The 23,943-nt window shown below is 36.1% G+C and overlaps 1 protein-coding gene across 1 annotated transcript; it reads right to left on the minus strand.

The window, feature by feature from the left end:
* Nucleotides 1-295: 295 nt before the first annotated feature.
* CHORDC1 (cysteine and histidine rich domain containing 1) lies at nucleotides 296-22,136 on the minus strand. The gene is made up of 11 exons (XM_027040009.2): nucleotides 21,651-22,136; nucleotides 17,997-18,046; nucleotides 14,887-14,943; nucleotides 13,087-13,244; nucleotides 10,932-11,035; nucleotides 10,219-10,277; nucleotides 6,153-6,223; nucleotides 5,095-5,200; nucleotides 3,113-3,232; nucleotides 2,381-2,443; nucleotides 296-1,693 (listed from the first exon to the last, which is right to left on the minus strand). Exons 1-11 carry the CDS (start codon nucleotides 21,712-21,714, stop codon nucleotides 1,547-1,549), a joined length of 999 nt encoding a protein of 332 aa, XP_026895810.1. The 5' UTR covers nucleotides 21,715-22,136; the 3' UTR covers nucleotides 296-1,546.
* Nucleotides 22,137-23,943: the final 1,807 nt, after the last annotated feature.

The raw sequence follows: 23,943 nt of genomic DNA on the forward strand, positions 1-23,943 counted from the left end.
AAAATTTAAATACAACCCCAAGTTGTATATGCTCTATTTTTGTCCCAACTGTACTGCCAAAAATTTCTGGCCATGGTATTTCATTAATACCATGTGTCATGAAAGCCTGGTTGCCAGATTTTTCGTCTTTATTTGTAACGGTGCTAAATCATTCAGTAATTACATAACCACCTTCAGTAGTTATTTGCTAAGGGTAGTGGAGTAAGATATCCTAACCCTCTATTAACCTATACTTCAAAAACGGTACTTTTGTAAATTTTTCTTTGTAAGAACAAAAGAAAAACACTCAAGGGGATTGGGAAATAATCATTTTAATCTACATAAGCATAATTCACACCCAAAATGCTTAAACTGTGCCAAAGTTCTGGCCTTCATAACATTTCTTAATTTTAGTTTTCTTGGTGAACTCTGCACTGCCTCAAAAAGTAAATTATCCTTTAATGGGTTCAATTGGCATAAACAATCTAAGTCTGTGATACCTGTATCTAATGAAGTATAATATATAATCAACATCGTATCACCTAGAATTGTCAAGCTGTTTATGAAAGCCTAAAAAAACTCCAAAAGAATTAAGCTACTTTAGTTAACATGTAATAGGTATTTCTCATAAAGCAAAGCTTAAATATTTAGTTTTTTGATACTCTAATGTATTTCCATAAGCCTTTAAGTCTACAGTTTTATAGATACAGTTTTCCATCAGAGGTGGAAAATTATAGATAGATTTCTCTTTACATGTAACTAATTAAAGATTTTAAGAGGGTGTAGGCTACAAATCAAGTACAATTTAGTCATAACACCATACAAAGACCTTATAAAAAAATCAGAAAAGAGATGGTTAATATTATTGCTTGGTCTTAACAGCAAATTTTAACCAAATTGATACCTCTCTACTCTTATTTATAATGTTTCTGATACATTTATATCATAGCGCTTGGCAAGTAATAAAGGTACTGATATGTTGTTTTAATTACTTGCAAACAAATTCCAATTTGTTAATCAATGTATATATGTCCTCTTTAACTAGTAAAACTACACTACCTCAGAATTAATCCTTCTAAAGCAAGTAACCTTCCCGAGAAGGCAATGCAGAGCTTCATGTCTTCCTTAAAGATTTTCAAGTATTATAGGAACACAAACTCATGGAAAAAACTAATTAAAAATCGGATATTCCATCTTGGCTTTACTAATTATGGGATAATAGGAACAGATGTGAACCAAACAAATGTTCCTTTACACTTGTCTGCTAAACATAATATCATACCAAGAAATACTGAAACTGCTGTTTTCTAGCTTTTCAAGTACAGGACACAACTACAGTTCTATCAAGTGAGGAGAAACGAATAATCAACCTTAGGTAACTCAAAAAGATGGGAGGCACAAAATGATAACCTGACTTTGGCTTTTAAGAACCTACCGTTGACCCTGAAATGCCAGACTCAACAACAATGACGACAACGACAGCAACAACAAAGATTACAGCAGCAAGCCAACATTTTACCACATACTAAGAATTCTGAAATAGGCAATCATTTTTTCCCCCGTCAACTCATTCTGTTGAATCTTCTTTTTGTTCTTCCTGCTTTTTGGTTGCAGGCAGTTCAAGGCTTGCCCACTGCATAGGCTCAGCTTTTCTCATGGTGATCTCAATCTTTGTTGCAGTCATAGTTACATAACTTCGTGTTACATCAATCACCTGCGACAGAGCAGAGACAGCTATGGTAAGCCTGGATGTTTTGTTTTGTTTTTTTTTAATTTATTTTTTTAAATTTACATCCAAGTTAGTTAGCATATAGTGCAACAATGATTTCAGGAGTAGATTCCTTAGTGCCCCTTACCCATTTAGCCCATCCTCCCCTCCCCTGCAACCCCTCCAGTAACTGTTTGTTCTCCTGTATTTAAGACTCTCTTATGTTTTGTCCCCTTCCTTGCTTTTATATTATTTTTGCTTCCCTTCCCTTATGTTCATCTGTTTTGTATCTTAAAGTCCTCATATGAGTGAAGTCATATGATGTTTGTCTTTCTCTAATTTCGCTTAGCATAATACCTTTTAGTTCCATACATGTAGCTGCAAATGGCAAGATTTCATTCCTTTTGATTGCCCAGTAATACTCCATTGTATATATATGTATATATACCATATCTTCTTTACCGGATGTGTTCTTTTTAAGTCTTAGAGGAAAGCAGTGTTCCTGTCTATGTTAACAATCAAAACTCCAAGCTTCTAAGGGCATTTATATACTTAGATTTAAACTTTTTAGTAAGAATGAATGGTAAGTTATACACCTACTTTACACCAACGATTTCCAAAGTACTGCCTTTTTACTGCACCAATGGGTATTTTAAAGTATTAAAAAAAAAATCTGGATTCATTAATACTTACACCCCATAATTTCACATTTTGATGAAATTCTTTCTCTCCTTCAAATACAATATGCACATTTAACTGAAAAATAATAAAGTTAAATAACTGATCAAATCCAAGTTGAAGGAATAGGATTTAAAGCAATGATTATAAAAGTAACATACTGATATAAATCACTTAAAAAAAATTTTTTTAATGTTTATTTATTATTGAAGATAGAGACAGAGCATGAACATGGAAGGGGCAGAGAGAGGGGGGAGACACAGAATCTGAAGCAGGCTCCAGGCTCTGAGCTGTTAGCATGGAGCCTGACATGGGCATCAAACTCACAAACCGCAAGATCATGACCTGAGCCGAAGTCGGATGCTTAACCGACTGAGCCACCCAGGTGCCCCTTGATATAAATCAGTTAAGGTATTTAAGAAACTGCCAATATTGTTATTTTTTTCTTTAATTTGAGGAAACCATTCACAGAAAAGAAAAATTAACTTAAAGTTTCATATTAAAAACTAGGTACTATATTATTTGATAAATCTTGAAGTACTACAGTACTTTCAGAATGTTTCAGAACTAATTACGCAGAAATTTTCATTTAAAATAGTTTCTGACGGTAATTTCAAACTATTTCTTCAAATGGAAAAGATTTAAAAAGTTTTAAAATCAACAATATATGTAACGGATTTGATAATACATGAAAATAAAGAATAATATATGAGACAATTTTTACTCAAAATTATTTCGTATACTTACCAATGTACTATTTGCTACTACTTGGCTAAGTTCTGGGAGTGAATTTTTAGCATATACTGAAATGGTGACTTCACCTCCAGTCTGATGCCAGTCATGTCTACATGGAACGACTTTTTTCCCCTGTAATATTAGAAAAACCTTATGAATTTATTATGTGCCATATGACCTCTAAAAATGAGTAATCTGACCAAACAACTGAGAAAAAATAACTATGTGCAACTGAGCCCTTAGTGTTTTTAAGGGCAAGCAACTTCTAAAGTTCTCACCCAAAAGCTTAAACAATAAAATCTATCACAATACAAAGAATCTTTATAGTTTTACGGCTGGAGAACATGCTTATTCTTCCCCCTTTTTTTTTTCTTTTGGAACCATAGCATTAACATACATTGCAAAAGACAACTTAAGAATTCCTACTAAACTTTATCCAAGTTTAACATTTCTGAAATCCACTAAGCAGTCATAAAAACGTTCTCCAAAGACTAAAATAAACCATTTGCTTAATGAAATAATCCAGACATCTTAACCTCATGCATAAAAGCCTTCCATTTATTTTCTATAAATTGGAATCTGACTACAAATTGAAATTTCCAATTTCTACAAGTGGAACTAACTGACTACTTACAACTATCTGCTACTTGTTTCAAATAATTATTTTCCTCCCATAATAACATGCAGAAAAAAGTGGGGATTTGTGAAAGTAATGTTTTGGTTATTATTATGGAAGTAACTATTACCTACCAGTAGAACACTGTGCTTTATCAATGACTATTTTAAAAAGAGACAAATTGTAATTTGTTTTATAAATGAGAGCAGCACAGCCACATAATGCAGGAAACCGTGAGACACTACTGTTGAAAAAGTAGTATTTACGTTTTGGTACAATTATGCTAACTGAATTTAAAGTACTTATAGCACTTACATTTTGTGCCCTAAGCTACAGCTTATACCAACTTAATACTTGATAACTGTGTGCATGAAAAAATAACAAAAACATTATTTCATCAAGGGTTATATTATGAAAACTTCTACGTGTAACAGAAAACATTCTATGTTTTCAAACTAAAACTTTTAAAATTTAGGTCCTTGGGGAAGTACAGAGAGACTTTACTTAAGTCTTTCTGCTAATAAAATATCCCTGGAAGTTTTGTGGCAGACGAATCATTATAACCTGAAGGATATATTTACACTTCCAAAGCATATGTTATTAATCAGAAACTACAAAAAAAAAAAAAAAATCAGAAACTACAGAATATTCAAATGGAGAATGAATAAATCCCTAAAACATTCTGAAAATTTACAATTTTTTTAAGTGCCAATACAACATATAAAACTAATTTAATACATTATAAAATACATTACAGCAGCCAACACATACTTACTGAGCAATAAATTGTTTGCTTGCTTATAATTTAATGGGATTTAGACACTTAATTTGCACAACCTAAATCTTTTAATAAAGTTACCTAGGGAAGTAGGAACTAATGCTTTTTTTGTTCTCGTGATAAATTACCTTGTAGCAAGCAGAGGCATTCAAGACAATTCCAACAAGTTTGCCATCCTCCTCTTTGGCCACTAGATGGAGTGTTTTTGCATTGTAAATAGCTGAATGAAGTTTAAAGTGGCCAAAAGGGAATCAGAAGTCTAAGTGATCAGTAACTCAAATGAACTCAAAAGTGATTTTTGAAAAGCAAAAAGTGGGAGCAGGCTATGGAATTACAGAAACACATTCTTCAATTTTGGCAGGCTTTAAAAATTTCACAAAAACTGGCACGCTTGTGTCATTGTACATAATGGCTACTTTGATCAAAGGGCGGTGCTCTGGGCGCTTGACTCAGATTAACTTTAATTTTCAGGAATATGAAATCTTTACTGTATGAGACAGAAAAACTTTCTTTTACATCTGAAGACAGAATAATTTTTAACCTTTTTAAAATGACTCAGATAAATACACCCCAACGTGTTATTTTGAAAAGGCTACTTACAGCATCCTTCTTAGTCCACACGTGTTTCCCTGTTGTACAGCCCTCCTGGGCTAAGAATGTATTGAAATCTGAAGTTTTTCTTCTACAACAGCTCCAGTATTTCATCCTTTAAATTACCATAGAAAAACTTCAGAAATAAAATCTTACAGCTACTTAAGTCTAGAAGTAGTACAGTGACTGTGTGAATTTAAAAGATAAGTAAATGTGCAAGTTTAGTATTCTAACAAAGTGTTTAAGGTACTAAACAGTTAAAACTATCAGAAGACTAATCATTTTAAAACCAGAATGCCATTTATTGTAGCAATTTTGGAGCTCCTGACTAAAGATGCTTAAAACCACCAGAAAATTCCAAACCTGCTTTTCACTAATTGTTCACATTCCAGTTTCCTCATGGAACTACCAAAAAGTGGTATAACCAAAGATTTTAAATCCCATTTTAATAAACCAGGAAAGTGAAAATATGCAAACAAACTAAAAACTAACATTTAGATAACCTGTGATGGTCAGTCCTAAAGTAGGTGATACCCACTATTATTTACTTGAGACTAGAAAGATAAAAATTACAGTAAAGCTTTGGGTTTGAGTCTTGCAGAATATGGAAAAAGAGTGGAAGACTTTAACACAGTACTGCATGTCTATAAACTTCAGCATAATACAGAAGGGGAACTAGATCTCAATTGAGGGCTATGGAAAGTGTGAGGTTTCTTGGATGCCACAATGCCGGTGTCTTTGTGGCACAGAGCCAAAATTCTCAGAGTCCTGTAGTGCACAGAACAGTTCTTCAAACTAAACACTATTCAGCCCAAATAGAGTATCCCACTGAAAAGTAAGGAAATAAGGAATAACATGATGTTTGGATCACAATGGCCACTTACTGTAATATTGTTTCAGTTTTCTTATGTGTAAAAAGACAAAATCCACATTCTAGGTGACTCTAAAGATGTTGACAATGTAAATAAAAAACCTGATAATGCTGCACGGCAAATAATGCTTACAGGCATATTAACTTTTCTAACCTCTACCATAAAGTTTTAATTAGTCATGTATTATTAAGTTACCCTTCATGAAAAATAGGTACTCCAGAATGATATACACAGACTTCATCTAGACTCTGCAGACCTTGATATGTCTAAAAGAGAAAAAAGAAGAAGAAATTAGCTTCGTATCTCAACGTTATGTTTCATCAACATTTGTAGTACTGGTGACCTCTAAGAACTATGAAAATGCTCAAGAAATAACAATTACCTAGAACATTCATAAATTCACCCCAGGCCATTCCAATAAGGAATGGAAAATAATTCCTTTTTGGCTATAGTTAAGTTTTAGTTCCCTGTGAAAAAGGCAAATAAAAAGTAGGCAATGGGATACATTAAGATGCTCTCAGACTTTCAGGTATGAGGTCACATTCAAGCATATTCAGGTATTTAAGTTTATAGAACAATACTGAAACCAAGGAATTAGTATTCCCAACAGAAATATAGTTAAGGCATGATTTAGGTGTATAGGAAACTCTGTGTGGATATTACAACTTAATAAGCAATTCTGGAAGGTCTAGGAGTTTTGCTGATTTCTTATCCCTAGGAAGGGTAAAATGAGCTGCAGACCTATAAATATATCCAGGGTTTGTCTGGAAGATCCGGGCCCCACTGCTGCTGTAGGTGAAGGCCCTACAGATGAATTCACAAAAAGTTATGTTAATAAAACACAGATGCAGCCAGTAGTATATTTTCTACGTTGGTATTTATAGCAACTACCTACAAGTACAGAAAATAAAATTCTGTATATTTACTTTTTGTAAATCCAAAGTACTGGGTTGACAAAATGCACATCTCCTAAAGATATTCCATAAGCACATAAAACAGTATGTTAGATTCTGAACTTAACCACTATTGCCCCCTTCATTTCCTTCCCGCTACTCCCAACTCCTACTCTTCTTCCCACCTTATTTCATGGCACCATATCCATTCAGTCTCCCAAAGCAGCAAAAAAAAAAAAAAAAACAAAAAACCTCTCCTTCCATCCATGTTTTCTATCACAAAATCCTATCAATTTAGCGTGAAAATACCTATCAGTTTAATTTGCTAACCTTCCTCATGATCACTACCAGATCTTAGACAATGAGACTACACTAACAGGTTCTAATTCATTTACTATCTAATTAAACACGAATCACTCTCTTATCTGCAGTCATCTACCTCATACCTTGCACAGTTATCAGTTCCAGGTGGTTTGTACATTTAAATGCGCCTCTACATATGAGGAAATATTCACGGCTTTAAAGTAAGTAGATTTCTTAAACAACGCAAAAAGTGCTAGTCAAAAATAATGGACAAATTGCATTTCATTAAAATTAAAAAGGGGCGCCTGGGTGGCGCAGTCGGTTAAGTGTCCGACTTCAGCCAGGTCACGATCTCGCGGTACGTGAGTTCGAGCCCCGTGTCAGGCTCTGAGCTGATGGCCCAGAGCCTGGAGCCTGCTTCCGATTCTGTGTCTCCCTCTCTCTCTGCCCCTCCCCCGTTCATGCTCTGTCTCTCTCTGTCCCAAAAATAAGTAAACGTTGAAAAAAAAATTAAAAAAAAAAAATTAAAAAGATTTTTTATCAAAAGCCATTATTAAGATCATGAAAATGTATAGTGTCCCTCTCCAACAAAGTACTTCTGAATGAAAAATAAAAAAGAATTCCTAACATCAGTAAGACGAAGCCAACTAACAGAAAGAAAAATAGGTATAAGATTTCAGACATTTCACAAAACAGGATATCCAAGTGACCAATTAACAAACAAAAAGGAACTCAACGTCATTATCGGGAAAGTGCAAATTAAAATCACAATGGGAACACTACACACTAACCAGAATGGCTAAAATACAAGACTGATATTACAAAGCGTTCCTAAGATGTAGAACAAATGCAATCAGCTTCATATACTGCGGCAGGTGTGGAAATACAACTATCCTGGAAAACTATGAGGAATATCTGTCAAAACTGAACATATACATACCCTATGATCAGGGAATTCCTTTTCTAGTCATATACCTAATAGAAATGTACACACGTGTTCCAAAGTCAGGCACAAAAATGTTCATAGTAGTATTAGTCAAAAAATGTAAAGGACAAAAGAAAGGGTAAGGGTAAGCTAAATGGCACATTCACACGACAGCGTATTTTAAAACGATGAAAATGAACAAACCACAGCTATATGCCAACAAAGAGAAGTCTAACATACATTTCATGAAGCAAAGGAAGACAGGCACAAGAGCACCTCGTCTGTAATTCTATTCACATTAGGCTCAAAAATAGGCAAAACTATACTGATAGAAAAATGTGGTTACTTTTGGGAGAAAATAATAGCTGGGAAAAGATATACTAAGGGGCTCGGTTTGTGAAAATCCCTCAAGCTATGAACTTACTTTTTAATGTTATTTTTTCAGTGAAAAAGATCGAAAGTTTCTTTAATGGCCTCTGTAACCTACAGTAAGATCTCACTTGTGGGCATGGTAAAACTGTAAATGCCCTTAAAGTTCTGGCCTCTCTGTCTCTCTTTTAACCTCAACACACCAACAAATTTTGTACCATGATTATTAACTGTTTATTGTTTCCTGAAACTGCTATCACCTCTGCTTGAGACACACTTTCCCTTTTGTCCATTTACAGGACTGGCACTCATTCTTCAAAATTCAACTGAGATGTTTTCTCTCTCATCTTACTGCAGTTATCTACCACTTCCACTGTCTCTCCCCCACCCCAGTACTCACTCTTTTATCTACTACTTCTACCCTACATGTATGTCAACACATTTCCATTTCTATCCCTAAATAAGCAAGGTGATCTCCAACTTAACATGAGGGAAAATTACAAACCTGCTCCCCTAATCATGTTTTCTCCTTCTTGGTTAATGGTGTCACCAGTCACCTAGCTGCTGGAGCTCAGGGTCCCCCTCACTTAAAGTTCATTAGCAATTCCTGCTAATACTTTGAAATAGTATTCATTCTGCGTGATTTGTCATGAGCCAGGCAGGCACTGTTCTAAGCATTCAAGAGACAGCAAAGAACAACAACAAAATTCTTTTCTCATAAACCTTACATGAGAGGAGAAGGGAAGGGAAAGTCAGCTGGGATAGATCAGAAGTAAAATACATATGCAAAAAAAGTAGCATGTTATAAGGTCATTAGTGCCCTGGAGACAAAAGGGCAGTGAGAGTGGAGATGCTGGAGGGCACATAATTTTACATAGAGGGGTGGGGAAAATTCTCACTGGGATGTTTGAGTACATTCCACATTTAACTACTTCTAAAAAATACTCTCCACTCCCACTGCCTGGTCTTCTATAAATGCATCCTGGCTGGTTTTCCTTCTGCCAATTCCCCTATTACGCCAATATATTTGCCACGTATCAGCCAAAGAGATCTTTTTAAAATTCCTCCTTAAAATAGACAATGGCTTCCCAGTATGCTTAAAAAGAAAAGAAGAAGAAAAAAGCCCAAACCCATCATTATGCCCTAAAAAAACTGCCATAATCTTGCCTACCTCGCTTACTCCTACCTTTCACACCACTGACCAAGTCCCACTGACCTTTTTCATAATTCCTTGAATAGCCAAGCTTTAAAAGCTCTACATATACTGCTCCCATATCAATTTCAAGGTTTATATAACTCACCTGCTACATTATTTAGATTTCTGATTTAGTGTCACTTCCAAAAGGATTTTCCTAATAGCCTTATTTAATACCTTTACTTGCCTTGTCCACTGTATTTTCTTCATGTCTATCTAAATTCGTATTTAATTACCTACATGTTACCCTTCTCCCTAAGTTACAGTATAACCTCCACAACAGGAGAAATTTTTGCTTCACTTAATACTGTATTTCTAGCCCCTAAAACAATGTCTGGCACACATTGATGTGCTCAGTAAATGCTGACTGCATCAGAATGACTTATTCCCATGAGTCTATCAGATATGGTGTTTGTCAGAGACAGAGTCTCTTATCCATGTTCACAGCCCTAGCCCAAGCACACTGACCAACACATAACAGGCACCCAAAAGTTTGTTCAATCAGTAAACTGCACTCTCTTCTTTGAAAATTAAAATTTTTCTTTCATGACCCAACACAAATTTTACAATATATACCTTTGAACACCCTCCATTTTTACATGAGGTCCCAATCTTAATTTCATCACTGTCCTCTTCTAAAACAAAGAAAATAAAATCAAATTAGAAACATTAAGATAGATACTTTGGCGTTATTCTTAAGTAACCTCTTTCATAAAATAAGTATTTGAAAAAATAATCTAAATTTAAAAAACACTTATTTTAAGACAATTTTAAGTTATTTTCTAGGTGACCTTTCAGGTAATTATATTTAAAAAACTAAGAAGAAATCAACTATTGTGATTACGTTTTGCCTATGTCCCCAAATAATACATGACATGCTTCTATCCTATACCACAATACAACATCCAACATCTTGACCTTGTGAAAGGGAAATCATGAAAAAGGTACTACTTTCCCCCATGGTATGGAGTGTAGGTCAGAAAAAATTGAATATATTTTATATAATGCCCAATGAAACATGTACAATTATAAAATAAATTTAACTGTTAAAAAAGTGATTAATCATGGAAGAAACAAATTTTTAATTAAATTTTTCATTTTAATACAGACATTATGGAATAAACCAATTCATCCTGATGTATTACTGGTATTTAGAAAGCAAAATAAATTCTTTACTACAATATGTTACCTTTTCTTTCATATTTATATTCAGTGAACTACACTGTCTCTTTTATCTTCTAGATAACTGGTTAATTGTACAGAAAAAAAATTATAAAATAAAATCTTACCTTTTTTATTTTCTTCATTCCCTGATGACAGTTTAAGTTTACCAAGTGCTTGTTTTAGGGAGGCAGATATTTTTAATTCCAAGTTTGTCATTGGTTCATCTGGGCTGGAGAATTTTTAAACTTTATTACCATTAGTGATGTACCAAAACATTATTTTTTTGTTTTGTTTTGTTTTGTTTTTACTAAAAATAAATACACTAAGAGCCTATTTATAAAAAGAAGCCAAATGCCTCATGAATCAGGGTTTTCACATTAAATACTATTTTACAAATAACTGCCATAGTGTACCTACACTTCTAAATTTTAAAAGGAAAGTTGATATTAAAATATTAAGTCTCAAATAATCATGCTATTGCCAACACAGTAAATTATTAATCAGTATCCATAATGGGAAGGAAATAAAGACTAGGATTCCAAGTTTGCCAAGAAGGGATCATGAAGTACTTTTACATGCCACACCTAAGCAAAATGTTGGGCATAAGCCTAACAGCCAATAAATATGTATTAAGTGAATCCATATTCCTACCAGTGGAGATAATTCACTTAGTGTGGACACTGGTATATACATCTATATGTTCATATACAATTCTATCACAAGACAATTCTAGTAGGATTAAAAATCAATACAGTGCCCCTTCATAACGATTAAGTGTTGTATGTACAATTTAAGGCCATTCAATAAGTATTAAGAATATTTACAAAAACAACAAAAATAGAAATGCTAGGTTATGCATTCCACATCCTTATTGAAAACAACTATTATAAGTAAGATGTAGAAGTATTACCAAAGTATGTAAAATCCTGTATTCTCATAATTTCTACAATATCACCAAATGAATTTAGGACAAAATACTTAATTTCTCTTAAGTAAATTAGTAGTCCATTATTTAAAGAAAATATTAACTCATACTGTCAATTACAGCAGACACTACTGTGATACTTAAGAATGAGTCATGCCAAAATTGTCTTTTTCTCATAATTTTTTTAACTAGCAAATCAGTCAGCCAGGCATTTGATAAACTCTCTCATGATTATGAATAAGGTGAAGATGGAATAATAATAATTCTAAGTAGTTTGGTTAAATGAATAATTGTCACAAAGTCTCTCAGTCTTCTTATCTTGGTCCAGTATTATTCAATATGCTATAAATTTCTAAATAAATTTACCTAAATTAAATGTAAGATCAGGAAAAAAAAATTATGAAAAACATTAAATCCATGGTGTGAATAAAAATATCAACTGGAGCCATATTTGAGGCCACAGAATCATCTGTTTTTTGAGTCTTATATTTTGGTTCTAAAACAACACTCAAGTGCAACATTAAGAAGGCCTGCTGTAACAGCGTTAGCCAACACACGTGTATGGGCGTGTACAACAGAGTTTAGCTGATGAGGTGACTACGAAGGACTTGTGTAATCTACTGCAAAATGAGCAAGAGGTATTTTAAAAGTAGTTTAACAGATCTGCATCTAAATCAAATAAATAAAAAGTTTGTAAGTAATAACATTATCAGTTTTCAGGCATCTGAAAATAGGAGTGACTAGGCTTGCTCTAAGCGACAAAGCATGGACAAATTAAAGAGACAGGATTTGGCTCAATATTAAGAAAGAATACACACTTAGTAACAAAATGGAATGCTTTACAATAATAAAAGTAAATTCCTCTTCACTAGAATTATTTGAAAGGAAGCTAAATATCCTTCTGTGAAGAATGTCCTAGATGCTCTTCAAGAAAACAGCACAAGAATGGATAGGAAGACCTCTAGGTTCTTTTTCAACCCAAACCGATTCCCAGACAACAATTTCTTTATACTACAATTTGTTCTTTATACTTTTATGTATCTTTTATACTACAAATTGTTCTTTATACAACAATTTCTCCATACTACAGTGAAAAAGCCATGTTAAGTCACAAGAAAGATGTGTGGCTCTTCTGCTCTGGACAAAATTATGACGACACAGTGAACACATATGTGATGGAAATTTACTGTGTACATGTCCTCAAGGTAAAGGGGAAAAAAAATGAAAAGTATACTTAAGGGAACATCAAAGTGATCTACACAAGAGCTATAAATGATATTATATAAAATCATAAAATACCAGGATCAAATGCTATTATTTAATTGTGACAAAAATTACAACTGTATAAAGTTTACCTTGGCCTTTTTATTGCTTCTACTGGTTTAGGGGCTTGAATGATGTGCTCCTGAAACTTAGGCTTCAATTCAGAAAGTTCTTTCTTCTCAGTAGTCTTGACTTCAGGTTTGACTGGCTCAGGTGGTTTCTCACTATTATGCCTACCTTTTGTACAGCCCTGTTAGTGACAGATGAGAGTTAGCTTATCATGGGTTTCAGATGCCCTGACAAATTAGTTTTCAATTCTTTATTAATAAAATCTCTTGTATGCTTTCTCCACTTTCATTACACACTTATTTTAAGAAACTAAAACTAGAACTCCAAATTTGCAATTATTACATTTGAATGCATTTTTTATTAACTTGTTTTATTTTTTTATTTTATTTTTTAATTGTTTTATTTTTTATTATTTTTTTTAATTTACATCCAAGTAAGTTAGCATAAAGTGCAACAATGATTTCAGGAGTAGATTCCTTAGTGCCCCTTATCCATTTAGCCCATCCCCCCCTCTCACTACCCCTCCCGTAACCCTCAGTTTGTTCTCCATATTTAGGACTCTCTTCTCTTTTGTTCCCCTCCCTGTTTTTATATTATTTTTGTTTCCCTTCCCGTATATTCATCTGTTTCATCTCTTAAAGTCCTCATATGAGTGAAGTCATATGATTTTTGTCTTTCTCTAATTTCACTTAGCATAATACCCTCCAGTTCCATCCATGTAGTTGCAAATGGCAAGATTTCATTCTCTTTGATTGCTGAGTAATACTCCATTGTATGTATATACCACATCATCTTTATCCATTCATCTGTCGATGGACATTTGGGCTCTTTCCATACTTTGGCCATTGATGATAGTGCTGCTATAAACATGGGGGTGCATATGTCCCTTTGAAACAGCACACCTGTATCCCTTGGATAAATGCCTAGTAGTGCAATTGCTGGGTCGTAGGGTAGTTCTATTTTTAATTTTTTGAGGAACCTCCATACTGTTTTCCAGAGTGGCTGCACCAGCTTGCATTCCCACCAACAATGCGAAAGCAATCCTCTTTCTCCACATCCTCACCAACATCTATTGTTGCCTGAGTTATTAATGTACATCTGAATGCATTTTAAAAGAAGCCTTTGAATTATACTTCATGATTATCTATTTATAGTATATCCATAACATAAACTTGTTTTTCTACTTACTACCCATGCGACCTTGAGCAAGTTAATCTTTTTAAACCTCAGTTTCCTCACTAGTAAAATGGAGATCATGGCACTTAAGATATTTTTTGAGAGGATTAAGTAAAACAATAGAGTATTTGTCAAATCTGGCATGTGGCAAATTGTCAACAAATGCTAGTGACCTTTTTCACATTCCATGGAGTCATACATGCATTGTAACATCCTTAAAAATCATACAGAACTTCAATGGCATGTCATTTCATTAACAGCTTTTGTTTCTTTCTTAAGGGCATACAAAATAAATGGCACATCTTGGTGCATGTTAGATTTGATAATAATATATTGTTCCTCACTAAAAATGCCTTAAATTGTTACCTACCACTTCTTTATTAACGTACTTTAAAGACCACTAACACCAAGGACAAACCTAAATTGACATGTGGGTAATTAGTATCTTGAAACTTTTATTTCTGAAACAGACGAATTCCTTATTTTAAAGGCTATCAAGGGAGGTGAGTTCCACTTTAAAAGAAAGATTCTATCTGCAAGTTAACAGACTACTTAATAGGTGTCCAAAAATCAGACTCCTGAAATGTGGAGCTTCACATTGTATGTACGTTCTCAGGAGATAATCTAGGAAAAAAGTGAATACTTACTGCAATGCTTAAAAAATCAGAAAAATCAGTTGTTCTTCTCTTACAGCAAGACCAACCCTATGAAACATGAGAAAAAAACTTAAAATTGAATTTGCACAGAACCACAACCCACTAAAAGGGTCTACTTGCACTTATCTCCTTGAATCTCACAGTGACTGGCACATAGATAGATTTCACAGTTATAAAGTGTTATAAATGATTTATCTAATCAAGTGAAATGATTTTTAGTCTTTGATTTAAAAAAAAACCCTAATTAACCAATGTTAGAGGTGATTTGTGTTTTAAATGATCACAAAAGGAAACACCTTAAAATAGGGAAACAAAAACTGCTTCTGGTTTCAAGACTAGTAACTGAATTTTAGAACAGAAACACTTTATAATTTCTAAAAACATCATATATTTTAAAGGATCTGGAGAGTAAGTGAGGTGCTTTACTTTAAAAATCCGGTAAGTTAGATAGAGATGATTATCACAATTCAGCTTCTAAAGAACTCACTAGCTGTTTCCCAACAATAATCAGTCTATTTTCAGAACACCATAGATTGATTAGCATAGCAGCCTAAGAATTGTTAGGTCTTTGAAGGTTAAATGATCTTTTCAGTGACAAGCATAAATACACAGAAATTCTAATGCCGTGTGCGATTTCTAAACAAAATACTAAGTGGCTTACCAAAAAATGGCTTTAAGCTGTCATCCGTAATTCCAAAGTAGTACAGAGAATAAGAAAATAAAAATGCAGCAGTTTCAAAACGTGGGATGTTTCAAATTATACTAAGGGGTAGGATTTGCACATACCCATTTGGGCCTCACTGCTTTTCTCAAGATAATGTATGAAGAATTTGGTAGTGATTTTTTCCACACTATGCACTTACAAGATTTTTTTTTTTTTTAAGTTTATTTATTTGAGAGAAAGAGAGTGAGCACACATGTGCGACCAGAGGAGGGGCAGAGGAGGAGACAGACAGACACAGAATATCCCAAGTAGCTTCTGTGCTGCAGGCTCTGAACGCATGGGCCTCGATCCCACAAACAGATCTTGACCAGAGCCAAAATCAAGGGATGGATGCTTAACTGACTGAGCCACCCAGGCACCCCCAAAATTATTTTAAAGAAAATGTTAAATATGCTATAATTCAAATCTTCCTTTATTTTGAAATTATCTTTTACTCTGAATTGAAATATAGATGAAAACCTACTATAATGCTGAAATACAGAATTTAATTACTATTGATAATACAGTCTTCAGAAAAGTCATTCTACACGAGAAAAAGCTTTATTGTCTTGCACAAAGACTTACAGCAGATATTCTGGGGAGACCAGGATACATACATGAAATAGACAAGCTGTTCCCAAATATCAATCTTGGATCTATCACAGTCCCCAGTAAAAAAAAAATGAAGGATAAATTTAAGTATGTAAGTATAAGGTTGTTTCTTAAGAGAAATTGTCTCTTTTCTTTGTCTATGCCACTTCTAATTTGAATATTAAAATGTTCTTTCTAACTTCTTATTTGCCAATAAACCGGCAATGGTAGACATTATACTGGTTTATGTATTTGTGCTGTGAAATCCAATAGTCTTTGGATTTCAGGTCTTCAAGAAATGTTTATAGAGCTCTTATGAACAGTAGGATTGAGAAGGAGAGAAACAAAATTACTTCAAAGTGAGATCATTAAGATTAATTCAACAGGGAGATTAACAGCTGGGTAGTAAAAAAAAAAAAGAACAGCAAAGTTGAGAGGCTATTTCTGGAATAAGAGTTCACTTTAAAAACTGGTTTGCAGGAGCAAATAACACACATAAATGGAAATATTTTGTAGAAGCCATTGGCACAAAGATGACACTTAAGGACACAAACGAATGAACTAAATGAGAGAAAACAGGAAGCCCAAAACAGAAGTGAAGTAGGTCTATGGTTAGGAGATAGAAAAATATAGCAGAAGAAAGAGAAAAACATACACTAACAGAATAAACGGCAGTCCAGTAAACATAAAATACCCCCACTCCTCTGCAAAAGTATTTCCACAGAAGCACAGTTTCCATCCCCAAAGAGTTTTCAAAGAGGCCAAAAAGACGTAAGAAGGAAGACTCAGGTCTCAACTTGCCCTATTCTGTTTTCCTCTCTTAGAACTAACCAGAGTGACATAAACTTGCTACATGTTTATTTACACTCGGCTATCTAACAGTTAAATACCAAAAGTGTGGACCTACTCCCTGGAAGGTATAATTAGAAATTCAGGCGCGTGGGTGGCTCAGTCAGTCAAGCGTGGGAGTCTTGACTTAGGCTCAGGTCATGATCTCACGGTTCCTGGGCTGGAGCCACGTCCGGCTCTGCACTGGGCGTGCGGAGCCTGCTTGGGATGCTCTGCCTGCCCCTCCCCCACTTGTGTTCTCACTCTGCTCGCTCTCTCTACCCTCAAAATAAATAAGCTTCAAAAAATTCAAAAGGCATCAACAGTATTTAAACACGTAAGACTGTTTATGTTCCTAAAAACAAAAGTACACCAACACCTAAAACCACGACAGCCACACTGCAACATTTTCTTTTGAGATACACGTTATCTATGGAGATAAATGTACCACGTTAACATAAATTTTAAAAAATCAATAAACCCACCAAGAAAAACCTGATCAAACAACATTCTATTATCTAATTCTCCAGAATTAGAATTGTACATCAATTGTACATCAAGAAAGTACAGGTGGAAAACAGTTGATATCTGTCTGTCCTGCAACTGGCACCCTTTACTGCTAAGAATCTTCCCTCAAATTCAGAGCTGCTCTTTATTAGACAGCAGCTGCCCAACAGACTGAGAAACTAAGATTCAGTACAACTGCTTTCACTTCCCCTCAAAATTGAAAAGTGAAGAAATGAAGGGTATAGAAAATGAGAGCTGGGATGAAAAGAACCTAATTTTATACTTGGGAAAGACTTTAAGACCACCACCTACTGTCTCTGCCTTTAGACTTGCTTAAAGCACCCCAAAATGGTCATTAAGAAAGCAAAAAGTCACAAGCTGAGCTGAGGAAAAAAGATGAGAAAATAGTTAGTATTACACCTCTAAATTTAATATACAAATATGAAGACACTGAAATATACCAAGTTCTTACCTTTAAGGCATCATGGAAGACTGGAACACCTGGGTGGTATGTGCAAGCATCTGGTCAAAAACAAAGAAAGAAAGGAAAAAAAAATAACTTTATAATGAAGAAAAATCATTATTTTCTTCAGGTGTTAACATTTTAATCATTTTTCCAAATGCAGGTAATACTTTGCTTTTCCTTAAAAATTCACAAAATGCTCAAGTTAGATGCATGGCACACAGTGCTTACTATAATATTGTATTAAAACAGTAACAGTTCAGGGCGCCTGGGTGGCTCAGTCGGTTAAGCATCAAACTTCAGCTCAGGTCACACACACAGTTCCCGGGTTTGAGATCCACCAGGCTCTGTGCTGACAGGCGGGAGCCAGGAGCCTGGTTCAGACTCTGTGTGTGTGTGTCTCTCTTTCTGTCCCTCTCTGGCTCATGCTCTGTCTCCCTCAGTTTCTCAAAAATAAATAAACGTTAAAAAATTTTTTTTAAACAGTAATAGTTAAAATTCTAATTCAAGAGTATGATAGTTACAGATAAAAATACAGACTAGTGCAACTATAACAAACTGTATTCTATTCCTTTAATCTTTGTAGTTAAATTTGTTTAATACCAAAACTTCAAGCTCCAAGATTTTGACGGTCCTCTTCCAATTCTATTTACAAAAACGCTATCAAACTTAAGTGTACTTATGTGCACTGATCCATAAAGACTGCTGAAGAGATTCTCTAAAAAGATATTTTGGAAGGACAAGTTCAAAATTTTAAAAACTGAAGCAATATCTGATTGCTAATTTAACTTTCCTAGACAGGTGTCAATATCTAGATACAAACTTCATTTAAAAAAGTTTTAAGTTCTACAGTCTATTTTCAGGGTTGTCACCGATTGTTATTCTGTATTTCCCTCCCCTCCCCATTACACCATCAATTTCTACTAACTCTTTCATGAAAATGGGCTTACTATAGATGGCAATATACTGTATTACATTAAAAAGTCAGATGATAATAATAATAAACAATTATTTCCTGACTAGACACAACCATGAGCTTAGGAAAAAACAGGTCAGCTCCACACCTGTGCAATTTTCTTATAAGGCTACTTTGCCCCACCTTTCCTTGTCTGCTTAGCTTTCAATTGCCCACAGCCTCTGATTCCTGGTGTTGCCTTAAAGTGATTAATTCCTGGTACTTACAGAAATCCTCCTACCCTTACAGTAATAGCCAATATAGTTTATTAATTAAGGGTAGTAGTGGAATTAAGGGCTGAAAAAGGAGATTCAAAGTAGAAATGAATAAGCAGAGGGATATGAAGTTAAGAACAGAAGCAAAGAGAGAACAGAGTATTTTCAAATACCAAACATATAGATGGAGGCATAAAATGCATACCGTATAACACATTAAGAGGCATTAATCACAATAATGGTCAGTTTGGGCAGAATGGTAGCAGGTGTGAGTCAGGTCTTAACCATACACCTACTGGGAACACAATTTGAAAATCACTGCTTTCAAATGTAAACAACAAGCAGATGGTCATTGGCCTCTCTAGCCTTTACCAGGTTTACCAGTTTTGCTCAAAGTTAAATTTCATGGGTAAAAAACAACATAGTAGCAGTTCAGAGTTAAGGAAATGAAAGTATTGGGTCTTGGGTCTGACCTATGCTCAAATTTTGGTTCTGCCCTTTAGCAGCCAGTTCAGTTTACATACATGGCTTAAGTAAAAAAACTGTGAAGTGGTGCTTTGTACAGAATAAGTGTTTAATATGTGAAAGACACTGTGTCTCCTTTAAACATTAAGTTAGCTTGTGTTTCAAACTAAAGCCTTGTACCAGCTTAGGCGGCTTTTTATTTTTGTCAATACAAAGGTCAAACCTCTCCCATTCTATAAAACTTTCTCCTAATCAACTCCACAGTTTACTATTAGCTCTTATCTTCTACTTCCTATCTCCATTTTCTTAACTTTCCACTTAAATCAAGCAACTTACTTGGTCTCTAAGCCCCATTTTGCTAAAGCAGCTAAATTTTCAGCCCTTATTGGCGCTCCCTGATGAATTTAGTACTGGTGACCACACAATGCTTGAGTGTCTACTCTGATTTTCCCACTCCCCTCCACTCCCATCTCCTTTTTAGGCATTATACCATTACACACACACACACACACACACACAAACACACACACTGCTGACTTCCAAAAAATGGCTTTATCTCCCCCTTAATTTCAGGCTCGTATATAACATTCCGTAAATATATTTACTTATTTGGGAACATTATAGTCGCACTCAACAAAGTATCAGTCTTTCCTCTTCATTTAATATTAAAGTAGAATATGTGTAGCTACTAATTTACTTTTTATGCATGCTGCCAACAGCAACTGATTTTAAAACCTCTTTTTCCTCGATTTTGTCATCCACTGAAATCTCACAATTTTCTCTTTGAGTAACGTATTAATATCATAAAAACGCTGGGGCTCCTGGGTGGCTCAGTCGGTTGAGCATCCAACTTAGGTTCAAGTCATGATCGTTCATTCGTGGCTTCGAGCCCCGCATAGAGCTCTATGCTGACAGCTCAGAGCCTGGAGCCTGCTTTGGATTCTTGTTTGAGTATCTGTCTGCCCCTTGTCCGCTCACATGCTCTCAAAAAATAAAATGTTACACATTTAAAAAAAAAAAAAATCATGAAATTGTCATGACAGTAACATGAGTATTACACCAAGACTGAAAGACTAGATTCTACTTTATCCATAGAATCCTGCCAAGAGTCTTATTTTAAAGTATGTCACCAATTCACGTGTGCACCAAGTAAGTGTTCCAGACATCTCAGAGGTGGAAAAGAGTGTCAAAGGCCTCGATTTTAATTCCCTTCATAATGCAGGAACCATGCTGCTACCATGTTGAACCCGGCTTCTCTATTAAATAGGTCTAATAATACATACTTCACAGGGGTGTCCTGAAGATTAAATGAGATGATGATATAAATGACAGACCAACATCTGGGGTATAGAAAACATGCAATTACCGCTAGTTCAATTTGACAAAGTGGTGTCACTTCCCACGATAGTCAAGAAACCAACTCACTTTATCCCAATCGCCACTCAAAATTCAAATTCATGGGCTGTTCACCTAGTCCAGCCACTAACTTTCACTTTACATCCTTAACTGTACACCTAGGAACAATCACTTTATGCCAACACTTGGCATAAATAAACTCCGGAAAAAATAGACTAATACGGCGAGCTGAACTAAATAAAATAACTCGCCCACAACCCAACCCTCCCACCCATCTCTGGCACGCACACACACACACCAACCGCTAAGCGAGCTCTGTAGCACCGGGTTAACTTTGGCTTCCCCAAAGACACGGGTGGGGGCGGGGGGATAAAGATGTTCTAAATTGCACGCGAATCCGCGAGCGAGCGGACCACCGGGAGACACGTGGGGGCCGGGAACGTGGGTCCGTGGGTCCGCGTGGCTGCAGGGAGAGGGTCGGATGCCGTTGCCGAGCGGCTCCGCGCACGGGCAGTAGGGCTAAGAGGGCGGCCCGAGGGGACCCGGATGGGACCCGGACGGGGGCAGCGCGGCAACGGCTCGCGGGCGGACCCCGGGGTCGCCCTTGGGCCAAGGGCGTCCCCCCGGGTGAGGTGGACCCGGGAGGGAAGGCCGGCGGCGCGTTCCTCTTACCGTCGGAGTTGGTCTCGGGGTCGAAGCGCTGACCGCAGCCCCGGTTGTAGCACAGCAGGGCCATTTTCTTTCCCCACCGTTACGGGTCGGATTCAAACACAGGGACGAGCAAGAGGATGCGCTTACAACCCCACTGGCGCAACGACCGGTCTGACGGCTGGGGCGGCTGCCGGCTTCCGGAAACGGCCGGTTCCGCTTCAGGAACCTTCGCGAATTTTCCGGTCGCGCAGGCGCGCAGAGAAGATGGAGGCGGAGGGAGCGGGGAGGCCGGGCAACAGCCCGGACGCCGTGGGTCGGACTCCGCAGGGTGGCGGCGGGGCGGGGAGCTGGCGTCCGGATATTTGAGGAGGAGAGACCCTAAAGGCAGAAAGCGATGCCATCCGAGGGGCTGACGTGCTCGCTCCAGATTTCGTCTCTGGCTGCGGCTCCGTCGTGCAGCCAAGCGGCCACCCAGCGGGTTTGCCCCAGCACCGCAGGCTCCTTGCTTTTGGGATTAGTACAATCACGGCATTGTTACGTTCGCCCCCTAGCTGCTGCAGAGTAGGGGCAGAACCCTGCAGTATTTCCGAGTCCTCTGCCTAGAACGTGGAAGCTTGGCAAACGACGAGAGGACTGGTGGACCATTCTCCCTGGGTGATTGTGTGTCCGTTGTCCCGGTCTCTGGAGCACTGGAGAAGCGCAGGCATCGGGAGCAATTGTGGTAACTGAGGTCAAATCACTTTGAAAATACAAAGCGTCTAAAATCAGAATACCGAAAGTACTGATCCGATACAGTGCTAGAAGTGGTCACTATTGCTCTAAGACCCAGGGGATAAAATCGTTGCTGTTTCATGTGAGCCTCCATTTGATCAGTGTGCCCGTACTTAATTCTTCTATCCCGAAGCTGATTTCATCGAGTGCATTATAAAAAAAAAAAAAAAAAAGTGACACTAACAGGCACAAGCTAAAGATACTAGTTCCAACTTGTATATTTCCCAAACTTGGGGTATTAGAAATAAAAGCAAACACTTGATAGCAGATATACTGACAGTCTTAGAATAGTAATATCAGTGTTAAGTAGAAGTAAAAAGCTATGCAATGTTTCTAGTGATCCCAAAACTTTGGGCTCGAAATTTTCTCACCCTCGTAAAAAAAAAAAAAAAAAAAAAGGTTTGTTACCTTCGCATGATCCCTTCCTGTTTTTATATCTAGAAGTGTTAAATTTTTGCAGTAATCTCAACATAGAGATATACAATGTATTATTCTTCGTTTAACCTAACCTGAGTATTTTTCTGTTTCATAATCATAAATGGAGTTGAATAAATCGGCACTATGACTAGATTTCCCTCCAGGATGAGTTTTGGGACGTGGCAGTACTGGGGTAAAGGGCGTAAGTCTTAAAATAAACTTAAGATTTTAAAGATAAGTATAGCCAATTGTTTCCAGTAGGTGGCACCAACTTTCAATTTCACCAGCCGTGGATTGGAGGAACAGACCATAGGAATTAATCTTACACAATTAGAGAGAGGGAGACGTTTACAAAGTTTTAGTTGTGGTTAAATTGGTGGTCTGAGTGTCCTACTACCAGTGCAACATTATCAGGATTATTATTAAGTTCTTTCAAATACTTTTAATGTTTACTCTCACTTTTTTCAGCTACAACATTTTATAAACAGAAAATAATAAATACAGTAGGTAATTCAAAAATGCAGAAATCTATCAGGAACAAAACCAATAATTCCATCACTCAGCAATAAGTACTGTATCACTAAAATAACTCACTGATAAATTTATTTCCAGTCCCTTCCCTGCCAGGCATCATACCAATAAATTATTGGTACGAATGTTAAACAAATTAAAAAGACAGCAACAAAAAAACCCCCAAAGAATTGAAGTCATAATATACATGAAAGTTTATGTTCCTCTTTTGGCTACAAAATTAAATCATTCTTATTAAGAGAACAGAGACAGGACATTCCACTCCATTCCCACACTCCAGTGCTGACTACCACAAATTGTTGGAGAAACTTTGTGGTGGTAACACTGCATAATTTATATAGCTTTAAATCCAGGTCCCATTTCCTCCCCCAACAGAAACATACTGTTGCACAGAATCTTGCGATTTTTCCTGTGTTATGAAAGCAATGCTATATATAGGATTGTTAAGAGTAGACTTTTGGGTCGCCTGGGTAGCACAGTTCGTTGAGCATCTGACTCTTGATTTCAGCTCAGGTCATGTGGTGTCTCTCTCTCTCTCTCTCTCTCTCTCTCTTTCAAATAAACAAAATAAAAAATCTTCTTAAAAAAAAAAGAA

The sequence above is a fragment of the Acinonyx jubatus genome, chromosome D1 (assembly GCF_027475565.1).
Source record: "Acinonyx jubatus isolate Ajub_Pintada_27869175 chromosome D1, VMU_Ajub_asm_v1.0, whole genome shotgun sequence".
NCBI classification, from domain to species: domain Eukaryota; kingdom Metazoa; phylum Chordata; class Mammalia; order Carnivora; family Felidae; genus Acinonyx; species Acinonyx jubatus.